The 13591-nt window shown below is 40.0% G+C and overlaps 1 protein-coding gene across 1 annotated transcript in view; it reads left to right on the top strand.

The window, feature by feature from the left end:
* c1h1orf198 (chromosome 1 C1orf198 homolog) overlaps window positions 1-13591 on the top strand; it is a 30343-nt gene that overhangs the window by 12941 nt on the left and 3811 nt on the right. The window contains exons 2-3 of the mRNA XM_003215872.3: window positions 4249-4299; window positions 12825-13367. Coding sequence (XP_003215920.1) covers window positions 4249-4299; window positions 12825-13367 — 594 coding nt within the window. The remainder of the gene's footprint in view (window positions 1-4248; window positions 4300-12824; window positions 13368-13591) is intronic.

The following is a 13591-nucleotide window of genomic DNA, read 5'->3' as shown; positions in this document are numbered from 1 at the left end:
AGGAAGGGATCCAAGTTCATTTCATCATTTTAAAGTAAATGTTGAAGGTACTTCCACACATACACACACACAGCGAGGTGGGGTGGGGATACTGAAGATACTTCCCCCCTTTTTTCCTAAACTTTTGTCTCTTTGTGTGTTTCTCCAGTATGATTCAAAATCCTGTTTCATGATAGATCTGCTACTGTAAGATTTGTGGAGTTTCCAACAGAGAACTCTTTTATGCCAACTTGGATAACAGTGCAGTTATTTGGCTCTTCGGCACTGTGATGGATGATCCGATTTTAGTTTATGTCATCTGCTATCAAGAAAGAAAGATACCAGTGTCTTCCCTCAGCTTAAAATTCCAGTGCCTCCCTTCCCCCAAAGCTGCCTGGATGTTACTGTTAAATTGCATATTTCTCTATATTTTGATGTTTTACAGCTGGCTGCTGAGGTTAGCACTGTGACCAAATTCTTGTTTGTGTATGGGATTTTTGTCATGAACTCAAATGCACAGAAGCCAACAAGAAAGGCTCCAGCTCTTTAAATACACTACTAGGGGACAAAAGCCAAATTCCTTGGCTCCACGTCTGACTTGTTGGGGATGAGAGAAAAACCTATTTTTATGATTTAAATATCCTAAGGGATTTATTCTAAAGTATCCAGCTTCAAGAAGGGTTAGAAACCCCATGGTCCTCAACCCTGGTGCTCTTCTTTCTTCTGTTGCTCTTTCTCTCTCTCCCTCCCTCCCTCCCTCCCTCCCTTTTTTTTTTTTTTTTGAGTGATGCACCTTTTCTTTATTTTTCTCACTCTGCTTGGGTACCAGCTCTCTCTGTTCATACTCTGTTCTCTCTTCTCTTTCCTCTCTATATTTTCTTTTTGGTGAAATTGGGGTCCAGCAGAGAGAAGTACCTTATGAAATTACCTGAAGGCCCTCTAAGGAAATGAGTATTCAACTTGTTGTTGTTGTTGTTGTTGTTATTGTTGTTGTTGTTGTTGTTGTTATACACTTAAATCCTACTTTTTCTCTCCCAAAGGAGACTCAAAGCAGCTAACATTAAAAATCATACAATACGTAAATTAAAACCTAAAGCATACAAATGTTAAGATAGAATTAAACACAGGACATATTTAAAAATACATAGTTCAAACCAATAAAACCATTTAAAAATTGTTCAAACTACATAAAACACAGCACCCCTTATCATGATCTTTAAAACTCTCTCCTTTTAAAGCCTGCTTCAGAAGAAAGGTTTTAGCCTGTTATTGTGGCCTATATCTCCTATATAAATGCCATAGTTCATATATTTCCAAAGTATCTTTTCGGTCTCATCTACACTGCCATATAATGCAGTATATCTGCATTAGACTGCATTATAAGACATTATAAATGCACATAATCAAATGCAATGCAGTTAAACTGCATTCTGAAACTGCATTATACGGCAGTGTAGATGTAGCCTTAGATATCTTAACTGCCATGTAATGCGGTGGAATGGAAAAAAATGGACTTCGCAATATCCAACAGAGTAATCTTTCTGCGTATTGGACCCAATAAAAGTTTTCTTTAGCAGTTGTTGTTTTTCACAACCATGTACTGTAGTTCTGTGACAACTAGGAAGCTTTTGCATGTTAACACAAGAGTCAGAGCATGCACAACCCAGAGCATTCCAACATTTCAAACAGTCAAAAGATAAATCTGAAATGGCTTTTGTCCTTTTGCACAGGGCAGGAGAGGATTCAGTCTGCTTTCATTTATCAGCAGCAGTAGTTCTGACTTAACTCACCTGTGGCTGACCTCTGAAGGATGCTGCTTAAAGAGGCCAAAAGCAAAGAACCTTTTCACTTACTGAGCAAACTCTGAAAGGCATATGAAATAATAACTGATGACCACGCTAATGTCCATGTCTGTAAATCCTACACTTTGACAGTGTATCAGTTACTTGATACAGAATGAGATGACAACTGTCTTCTTCTATATCATCGGCGTCAGAACAAAGTTGATATACTGATCTAAACAGAGGCATGTAGTCATTCATGAATTTCAGTTTGCATCAAATTCTGGATTTATTTATCAAGGCCATAGCCAGATCCTAAATTTTGCCAGTTAAGGGGATCTTCTGGTTTGAGTTGCTGCTGCTCAGTCGTTTAGTCGTCTCCGACTCTTCGTGACCTCTTGGACCAGTCCACGCCAGAGCTCCCTGTTGGCCGTCACCGCCCCCAGTTCCTTCAAAGTCAAGCCAGTCACTTCAAGGATACCGTCCATCTTGCCCTTGGTCAGCCTCTCTTCCTTTTTCCTTCCATTTTCCCCAGCATCGTGATCTTTTCCAAGCTTTCCTGTCTCCTCATGATGTGGCCAAAATACTTCAGCTTTGCCTCTAATATCCTTCCCTCCAGTGAGCAGCCGGGCATTATTTTCTGGAGGATGGACTGGTTGGATCTTCTTGCGGTCCAAGGCACTCTCAGGATTTTCCTCCAGCACCAGAGTTCAAAAGCATCTTATCTTCCTTCGCTCAGCCTTCCTTATTGTCCACCTCTCGCACCCATAGGTTACTATGGGGAATACCATTGCTTTGACTATGCGGACCTTCGTGGCCAGTGTGATGTCTCTGCTCTTCACTATTTTGTCAAGGTTGGCCATTGCTCTCCTCCCAAGAAGTAAACGTCTTCTGATTTCCTGGCTGCAGTCTGCATCTGCAGTGATCTTCGCGCCTAGAAATATAAAGTCTGTCACTGCCTCCACGTTTTCTCCCTCTATTTGCCAGTTATCAATAGGTGTAGTTGCCATGATCTTGGTTTTCTTGACGTTTAACTGCAACCCAGCTTTTGCACTTTCTTCTTTCACCTTGGTGATAAGGCTCCTCAGCTCCTCCTCGCTTTCGGCCATCAGAGTGGTATCATCTGCATACCTAAGGTTGTTAATGTTTCTTCCAGCAATTTTAACTCCGGCCTTGGATTCCTCAAGCCCCGCATGTCGCATGATGTGTTCTGCATACAAGTTGAATAGGGAGAGTGAAAATGCAGCCCTGCCGCACTCCTTTCCCAATCTTGAACCAGTCTGTTGTTCCGTGATCTGTTCTTACTGTGTCTATTTTGTCTTTATACAGATTTCTCAGGAGACAGACAAGGTGACTTGGTATCCCCATACCACCAAGAACATGCCATAGTTTATTATGATCCACACAGTTGAAGGCTTTAGAATAGTCAATAAAGCAGAAGTAGATGTTTTTCTGAAACTCTCTGGCTTCCTCCATTATCCAGCGGATATTGGCAATTTGGTCTCTCGTTCCTCTGCCTTTTCTAAACCCAGCTTGGACATCTGGCAACTCTCGCTCCATGTATTGCTGGAGTCTGCTTTGCAGGATCTTGAGCATTACCTTACTGGCATGGGAAATAAGTGCCACTGTACGGAAGTTTGAGCATTCTTTAGCATTTCCCTTTTTTGGTATGGGGATATAAATTGATTTTTTCCAATCTGATGGTCAATCTTGTGTTTTCCATATTTGCTGGCATATGGCATGCATCACCTTGACAGCATCACCTTCCAAGATTTTAAACAGCTCAGCTGGGATCCCATCGTCTCCTACTGCCTTGTTGTTAGCAATGCTTCTTAAGGCCCATTCAACCTCACTCCTCAGGATGTCTGGTTCTAATTCACTCACCACACCATCAAAGCTATCGTCTATATTATTATCCTTCCTATGCAAATCTGGTTTGAGTAGCTCCATCTTAATTAATTAAATTTCTTCCGCTAAGACAAGGTAAACATGATATTTCAGAATGCACACAGGAGTAGACTTAACAATTTTGGCATTCTGAAGCTTTTTTAATGTGAACATTTTGAACTATTACAAATTTCAGCTACATATACATGTATTTCTCTTTTTCCATACACACAAAAGGTGACTGGAATTGGAAAATCTGTTGCACTGTGTCACTGAATTACTTTTTTGTTCCATCCTATTTTATGTATTGAAAAAAAATATCCCACATATTCTGCTAGTAGATTCCCCCTTTACAGGACTTTTTATTGAGTGGATTTTAGGGATCATTGGGATCAAGAAATACTCTGCACTACAAGAAGTACAACTTTTCTTTTGAACTAGAACATTTTAATTCCATTTTGTGTTTTCTGACTCTGGGTGTTATGCAAAACATGCTTTGTTCTGGAAACATCCTTCTGTCTTACAGGTCATTGTACAATTCCTTCTGGTCTTTACAACATTGTGCTTATTAGTGCATAATTATACTTTATTTTTATTTCAGGATATCACCTGGCAAGATGAGCATTCAGCTCCTTTCTCATGGGAAACTAAAGTAAGTTTACTAAGCTGTTTTATTCTTCTATAAATTTACTTCACCTTCTAGCAGTCTTAAGTGCTTTTGACACCATGGTCAAGTTGGATCAGTTGTTCAAAGTGAATGCAGATTTTCTGTTTAACAGATAGGTTGCAGGTCATTGCACATGGATTCACTGACTATATCTTTGCCAACACTGTATAAAAATGAACATTGTGTTCTTGAAATGAGTGTGAATAAAAATAACATAGCCCAACAAAAAGAATTGTTCTTGGTGTTTTGTCTTTTAGGCTTGTTCCTGGGGTTATTTGGGGTGCTAGTTCAGAAAATTGCATTGGATAGGCTGCATCAGCTCTAGATCGCATCAACTCTACTTTCTTAGATAGGGTTACCTTAGTTTTCTATGGGCAAGCAGATGGTGACTGGCAGATGCCATATGTTCTTTATCTCAAAAACTAGAGGTAAAAGGGGGGGGGGGATTGGTGCCATTTTTGGAATCAGCTGGTCAAATATACCCCAAAACAGGGCTAAAATTTGAGGCACCAAAATGTGTGTTGGCCAGTATAATCATTATTGAAATTTACAGTTGCCTTTTTATCACTGCTTTGTCCTTCAATGATCAGAGAAGCACAGAGATCCACTGCTTCATGAGCTTCCCAACCACACTGAAAACTAGATTAGGTGAAGTGATGGCAATGACTGGTTCAAAGTCACCCACAAGTGCCATGGCTGTGTAGAGACTTCAACCCAGGTATTCCTTCCTGAATGCACACTCAAAACATGATGCAGCTACATGTAGCTCCAATGAATAATCAGTGACTATCCTCCCCTTATTTGCAGCTAAAGCTGGTGTAGCATAGCAGTTAAAACTGTGAACTCTTGAGTCAACAGGTTCCCTGATTTAAACTGTAACAAAGGCAACATAGCATGCCCCATTTGTCACTTCTCCACCTTTTTCAGCTTCATCTCATTTGCAGTAATGTTGCTGTGCAATACAGGACTTTTGCAAAGGATGTAAAGAGGACAAATATGTAGGCCACTGGACATTCAGAAATCATTATATAAATGAAAAGTTGATTATTTTAATATATCACCTGTTCTCAGTCATAGCAGTTTAGAGCTGAGGGTGTGTGGGGAGGATGTTTCATTTTTTTAAAAGTTCTCTTCAACAGGATTACCTAAATATAATTGCAAAACAGGAAAATTATTATTGTTATTATTCCACTTTTCTCTATAAAAAGAGGCTCATATTACAAGTTTGGTCTATATTTTCCATTCTAGTTTGGGTTTTGAGGAAGTTGTAGCTTGTGATTATAGCATGTTTCATTATTTTACCAGTAATTAAAAGTGTGATAATAGTCTTGTCATAGTGAGGTTTTAAAAGTAGACAAATTGAATAGCTCTAGTGCTAGTCTTTTCTGTGAAGTTTTTTTCCAGTTGCAAGGAGAATCTGGAACCAGTTTGGAAACGCAGTATCTGGAATGTCAGTGGTCTAGTCAGCAACACACTCCAATGGGGGGAAGTGAGTGCATTAATTAGAAAAGATCACTAATTTAAATTTCTAGATGTTTTGAAGTTATTATCTCTTATAGAAGGACTTTGACTTTCCTGCAAGAAAAGGGGTTGGCCCCCTTCCTCTCTGCTGTACCCCCTTCCCTGGATACTTTTTAGTCCATATATTCTCTTCTTTGCCACTTGCTATAAGAACAGCACTTCACCTGGACAAGAAAATTGTGATGGAGAAAAGAAGAAAAAATGGGAAAATCCATGTTCACCCCGGGAAGTGTTAATGTTGCAGCAGTTAGAACATTTTTATGCAGTATTGTAATAATGGTGGTCTTAGAAGAACCCAAAAGGCCATTCGGTGTGAAAACCTGTATGCTATCTATTTCAGTGAAATTTTAATTCTTTCCTTTTTCACTCTTTATTCTCCTGTCATCTTTGCATGGTCTTTGAGCAGCTGTGTGGGCTTTTTGTGTCTCACATTTCCTGTCATCTTTGATAGAATAATAGAGTTGGAAGAGACCTCGTGGGCTATCCAGTCCAACTCCCTGCCAAGAAGCAGGAAAATTGCTTTTAAAGCTCCCCTAACAGATGGCCATCCAGCCTTTGTTTAATTGCCTCCAAAGAAGGAGCCTCCACCACACTCGGGGGCAGAGAGTTTCACTGCTGAACAGCTCTCACAGTTAGGAAATTCTTCCTAATGTTCAGGTGGAATCTTCTTTCCTGTAGTTTGAAGCTGTTCTTCCATGTCCTAGTCTCCAGGCCAACAGAAAACAAGCTTGCACCCTCCGCCCTATGACTTCCCCTCACATATTTTCTTTCTCACCTAAACATTAGGAAGATATTTCTGATGGTATGCGTTGTTTGACAATGAAAGATGCTGCTTCAAAGTGTGGTGGAGCCCTATTCTTTTGAGGTTTTCAAATAAAGGTTGGATGGCCTTCTGTGGAGAGTGTTATGATTCTGTGTCCCTTCATAGCAGGGGTAGGACTGGATGGCTCTTGTGGTCACTTCCAACTCTTCTCTTTTTCTCTTCTCCTCAATGTGTGTATGCACACGTTTGTGCCTTTTTTTAATTTTCTTGACCTGAATGAATTTTGTTTGAGGAGGAGAATGACATGCAATATCTGAAATTCTAGATCTGAGCTGAGTACTGCAAACAGCTGCCTGTTGCTTTTCTCATGAGGTGACAGTTCTTTGTGAAGCAGCAACTGTGATTAGAACAGAGAAGCAACAAGAGGGAAGGCCAGATTTATCTTTATATGTGTATTCCAGAGCATACCATATGGTCCTCAGGACTCGGGAAGTAACAAAGTCATGACCCAAATCTATAATTACTATACTTCTAGCAGTTCATATTTTTGGAACATGGTCATGTTGGGAAACCAACATTTTCAAAATAGGACTTGGATTAAGATAGCATTTTTATTTAATGGCTAAGAAAACATTCTGCTTCTAGGCAGTTGTGCTTTCATAACCACCACTCTCAAAATACAATACTTGACCTGTCAGATTGGTAGGAAGTGCCTATATATGTTTCAGATGACTGTGACATTGACAATTTGGGTGGACTGTATTGCAGTAATAGAAGGTTTTAAAAGAGGAGGTGAGTGCTATGCTGGATATAAAATTGGAACCTTTTTTTGGCTGTAGCTCAGTAATAGCACATATTCTTGGAGAAGGTTCAGTTTCTGTTGTCTCCAATTAAAAGGGCATTGAAGGTTGTAATGAGAAAAACCTCTCACAGCAACTCTAGAGAATTTAGGAATGAGATGAATGTATATATAGCTGTTTATAGAAACCATCTCTCTTTTCAATATTTGCCCATGAAATTCAAGTGTTGCCCAGACTTTTCTAATCAGTTTGAAAGCAGCAATATGTAGACTAACTACAGGGTAGTATACAATCTAATGAAGTAGAACATGAAGAAGTCTCCTTCTTTGGAGACTTTTAAGCAGAGGCTGAATGGTCATCTGTCTGGGGTGCTTTGAATGTGACTTTCCTGCTTCTTGGCAAGAGGTTGGACTGGATGGCCTGTGAGGTCTCTTCCAACTCTATGATTCTATGAAATCAATTTGCAACTTCTAAAAGCAGTCTGATGTAATCTCAGTTGCCCACTACATTGTCAGAAGCAGTTCTTAGGATCTGAGGATCCATAGCTGTGGACCCAAATCCTCATCTCATTTTACTGCTAAATCTCCAAGCTTACATTTGTATAGGTAGCCAGAGTGATACAGTATAGGACTCTTGATAACTCATTCAGCTAGAGATCTGAATGCAGGCGGTTTCTGGAGCTTAATTCTCATCATTCCTAAAGTCTGAATTTTGCAAGGAATCTATGTATTCCCTTCTGATGTGATTTGACTGCACCTCCCATCTTTCCACAAGCATGGCCAATACATTTGTAGTGCACCTGATTGTGTAAAGTTGGGATATGCTGTACTTAATTGCTGTGACAGGCAATGTGTATAAAAGGAAATCCAAACAAAAGTACTGTTTAGTGATGTTTGGAATCTTGATTTCTTGTGAACTTCTAAGATTGCAGGATTGGTTTCAGTTGTTTTTCCCTTATAAGGATTTATTTTAAAAGCCAGAGAGACTGCTACCTTTCTCAGACCTCAGTGACTGTTCAGTGGTCTGCTATACTCTATCAGTGCAGCCGGCTATTAATTCTGATTTCAATTAACTAAGGCTTTTGCTTCTTGAAACTCTCAGTTTTAGTAGAATTTAGCCATTTTTGTTGTTTTTCTTTTCTTCCATTTCTTTCTGGTAAATGCATCCTAGAAGTCTTACTTCTGTATTTAAACCCCTCTCCCCACTTTTCCGGGTTTTGAGACTGCCAAGCCAAACAGTTTGTTTTGGCTATGTGTGCTATCTGCTTAACAACATACTCCGCATTCCCAGCAAGTGAATAAGATACAAAAATAACTCAGCAAATTCTTAAGGTCCTTTCTGTTTTTAGTGCAGAGTCAAGTATTTGTCAATTCAGATTTAGTTGGTTTCCTTGTGATGTGGGGCTCAGCCATATCAGTTTAGTACTTGCCTGGTTTCATATGGCCTTTGCCACCTCTTGACTGTGGTGGCAGAAGCAGGGCACATCACCTCCAAGGGGCACTTTTGGGAAAGCCAGGACTTCCATGCCCCCTTCTTGATTAAACCCTAAAACAGGGATGGGCACTCTCTCTCTAGCTGGGGGACAGATGTATGATGTCCGGTGACCTCATGTGCGCTACAAGTTTCTTCTTCAGTATATCTGGCCAGAAATAAGCTTTAAAAAAAACTGAACTGTTCTATGGAGCTGAACTGTCCCAGGCAGCTAGTGCACAGGACTGAAAGGGTCTAGGCCAGGCATAGGCAAACTTTGGCCCTCCAGGTGTTTTGGACTTCAACTCCCACAATTCCTAACAGCCAGTAGGCTGTTAGGAATTGTGGGAGTTAAAGTTCAAAACACCTGGAGGGCCAAGGTTTGCCCATGCCTGGCCTAGAGTTAGTGAATGTCATCATGGAAATTGTCTGTGTAACATTCGAAGTGCAGGTTTTGACCTACAAAGCCCTAAACGGTTCGGATCCTGCTTACCTTCGTGATTGTATCTTGCTCTATGAACCAGCGTGGGCTCTAAGAGCTGCCGGGAAGGCTCTCCTCTTGCTTCCACCACCGTCACAAGCATGGTTGGTGGGGACGAGGGAGAGGGCCTTCTCGGTAGTGGCCCCCCAGCTCTGGAACTCTCTCCCTAGAATCATAGAATCATAGAATCATAGAATAGTAGAGTTGGAAGAGACCTCATGGGCCATCCAGTCCAACCCCCTGCTAAGAAGCAGGAAATCGCATTCAAAGCGAGGGAGATCAAATTAGCACCCACCCTGGCCAGACTCTGAAAAGACTTGAAAACATTGTTGTTTCAATGCGCTTTTGAATAGACCAGCTTGCACTTTACTATACAGTCCCAATTGTTCTTGCCCAGTTCTTAGCACTTTATTCCACTCTGGTTCTATTATCCATGGTTGCACAGCCTGCCCCTTCTATGCAACTTGAATACTTCCACTTTTGCTCTGTAATTGATATGGTTGTGCATTCATTTTAATATATTTTAAATAATTGTTTTTGCTATGTTTTAATCCTGTAATTTGTATTGTGTTTTAATTGTATATCAAACTGTTTTTAGGGCTTGTCCCCATGTAAGCCGCCCCGAGTCCCTTCGAGGAGATGGAGGCGGTTTATAAGAAATAAATTATTATTATTATTATTATTATTATTATTATTATTATTATTATTATCATTATTGTGATAAGATGGAATGTGTTTAAATTGAAAAAGTCCTAACCTAAAATATGAGAGGAAGCAATTACATTCTAAATGAAAAAAATGTTTCAGGCTGAGATTTTTGAGGAAGAACAGAATAGTGGTTGAAACTAGCAGCCTTCTTTTCTCCCCTCCTCCCCACTGAAGCCCCTCAAGTTCTGTGTAGGCTCCCACAATCATCTGAAGCAATGTTTGCGGATGTTGAAGGAAGGCAGAAATGACAGATATTCCCATTCTATTCCACTGCTTGAACTGTGGCATCTGTGAAAGCTCACATTTGGTTAGATGGTATGTCCTATCTTTAGTTCCCAGTTTGGGCAAAAACCCAGGTTATCACAGTACTACAGCATTCCATTTTTACCATTAACTTTATTTTTAAAAAATCCTTAGTAGGCCGGAAGGTTCATGTCTTAAGTGGTACATTACTGCCTACTGCCTAAATATACAGAGAAAAACAGGGCATGCAATTTGCTTGAAATGCAAACAGCTTCCAGGTATTCTAGGCTGAAAGCATTCAACCACTCTCCCCTCATTAGTTTCAGTACACTTTTGTCTGGAAGAGCACTCTTAAGGGCTTTGTTGACCGCTTTACCTTGCCTCAGGAATGTTTTCTGAGTGTCCTTTCTCCGAAGATATGGATGACCCCTGGATGACTGGCTCCCACTCTCCCAGAACGTTACTGGTAGTCGTTTCTCTGTATGTCTAAAGCAGTTCCTGGCAATCTATCCCATTCTAACATGCCCAAAGTCAACTTGTCCCAGCTCAACTCTATGTGGGCTTTACTCACTGACATTGTGTTATCATTTTTTCTATTGATAGATGTTTCTGCAGAAAATACTGGCACTTACTTAAGGAAAACACAAAATACTAGTCCAATACAGCAGTTTTAAAATTATAATGTAAACCCTTCAGATGACTGTTCCTGGAAGCATGTTTTACCATTTTCAAAGAACTGTGTCTTTAAACAGATATGTGTTCAATCTTCCTTCTTTTATGCCATGTAAACCACGAGAGCCAGCTGGTGCAGTGGATTGAGTGTTGGACTATGATTCTGGAGACCAGGGTTCAATTCCGCACTGGGCTATGGAAACCCACTGGGTAACTTTGGGCAAGTCATATACTTCTGGTCCCAGCAAAGCTCCATGATAGTCACCTTAGGAATTCAAAATAATTTGAAAGCTCACAGCAACAACAAAGCCAAAATGGGCAGATGTGACCTTCCCTTGTTCTCTTAGTCAACATGGCAATTGGTTTAGGATGTGGAGTCCATCAACATAATGACACTCTTAATTGCCTATTCCAAGTAGTTTTTGCTGTTGAGGTTTTTTGTATGTGTGTCTTTAGATATTCTTCTAGTATTTTAGCCTCTCATAGATTTTGAATCTGAGAAGTCTGTTTTGAGTATGGTTAGGACCACATTAAGTGCACTTCATTTTTTCCATTTGGTGAAATATTTTAATTTTGTTAATTTCTGAAATATTTTACAGAATGAAATTCTGATTCAGTTTTATTTTATGTAAATTCATATAAAACATCCTAATTCATATCCCAACCAAATCCCACACTACAGAAGCCAATAGCAGTATCACTTGAAGACGGAGATCAGCGAGTTTGTACATAGAAGGAATACAATCTATCCTAACATGTAGCAAGCTTATTGTTTTAGAAAGAAAGGTTCAACTTAGTCTTCTCAGGGGCAGGAGTCAGAAAGCTTTTCCAGAATAGCTCCAAAGTCTGAGGGCTTCTACTATAGGTTTGAACTCGTTCAATCCAAGTGAGTCAGTCCAATCAGCCTTCTGATTCTGCTCCATAAGTGGAGAATAAGAATCTAGGCTGGAACTCTGAAGATGGGAATAAGACTCAAGAGAGAAAGAAGAACAGGTTTCAGGAGCATTTTGGTGGGTTGTTACTGTTAGGGGTGTGCCTTCAAGATGCTTCCATTAACCCTATCATGGGATTTTCTGAGGCTAAGAGTGTGTGATTTTTCCAAGGTCACCTAATGGGTTTTCGTGACTGAGTATGCACTGTACCTCAAATTCCTTGATTATCACACTCTGCAGTTTTCATGGAGTTGTCAAAGAGTAAAGGAGGCAAGATGGAATCCCATACAAAAGTTTATATAGGGAATTGTCATAGCTGCAGACCTAGTGAAGTGTGTCTTGATGTTCAACTAGTTCAAGGATTTGATTGAACATGGGAACATCTGATCAGCTAGGCTTGTGAGTGACAAAATTCACTACTGGGAAAAAGTATGTGTTTTTATGCAAGATATGCCTATTTCCCATTGTTGTGTATTTGCTTCTAGATAATTTGTTTTATATTTGAAAATATTTTTTGGGGTCATCAAGTTAACTAGGATTTTATATCTCTTCTCTGGTCAAGTTTTGTTTGGTTTCCCAGCCCATGCCCATAAAATAAGCATAGCAATCAAGAGTATCAGTATGCAAATGTGCTGTGCACGTCTGTGTTATTAGCATCTTATGTTTAAGTGTGTGTGTTTCTTTATATTCAAAGTTCAGTTTCTGCTTACCTTAAAAACTTTAATATCTGCCAGATTTTGAATTCTGCACACAGCTGTTCTATATCAGGCACTAAGCCTCAGTCAATCAGATGTATTCCCCTTCTCCATTACCCTCACAATTCCTTCACTTGCCCTTTCAGATCTTATTCTTCAAGTATTTTTGCCACATAAAAAGATTTTGAAATTCATTATTTATTTATTTTCAAAATCTCCAAACAGAGTCAGATGGAATTCAGCATTGCTTCTCTATCCATACAAGAACCGAATGGAGTGACAGCACAGAATGAACAGAAACAACCTGTCAAAGCTGCTCCAGCTCCTCCGCCCCCCAAGTCCTCACAAGTTGGCAAAATGCCTGGCCCAGATGGGCTTATACTACCCAGGAAAGAGGAGGAAGCTTCATTCTGGAAGATAAATGCAGAGCGCTCCAAGTGTGAGGGTGAACAGTCTCAGTTCTATTCTCTTACCCCAAGCCAGATCAAATCCATGGAGAAAGGCGAGAAGGTCCTTCAGCCCTACTACAGGCAAGAATCTGGTACAAAAGAGGCAACTAAAATAGAGAAGCTGAGTGCTGCTAAGCCTGAGAAGGAGGTCACCCCAGTTCTTGCCACAACATCAATAGAATGGGAAAAAAATCAGCCTTCTCCACCTTCGGTTAATGCCCTTAATCCTCCTGAATCATTAGAAGAGTCACCAGTGACTGGGACCAAAAGCGAAGACAGTGATAGTGGCTTTCTTTCAGATCTGCATACGCTTGGTCAGGTAAATTTTTAATCCCTTGCCTTATTTATTAGAGTGCTTTGTGAAACACACCAACAGAACACATACTTTCCCAAATGCTCAAAGACATTAGGTAATTTTGGTATGCTAAACTCTAACTGATCTTGCTTCTCTTTCCTACACCTTCCTTCCTTCTCTCTCTCTTTCTATCTTTTTTTGCCCATGGATTAGAGAAATACAGTACTGGTTGGGTATCCTTATTCAAA

The sequence above is a fragment of the Anolis carolinensis genome, chromosome 1, assembly GCF_035594765.1.
Source record: "Anolis carolinensis isolate JA03-04 chromosome 1, rAnoCar3.1.pri, whole genome shotgun sequence".
Taxonomy (NCBI): domain Eukaryota; kingdom Metazoa; phylum Chordata; class Lepidosauria; order Squamata; family Dactyloidae; genus Anolis; species Anolis carolinensis.
Note: the sequence above shows the minus strand (reverse complement) of the source record. Positions and strands in the feature narration are given on the sequence as shown.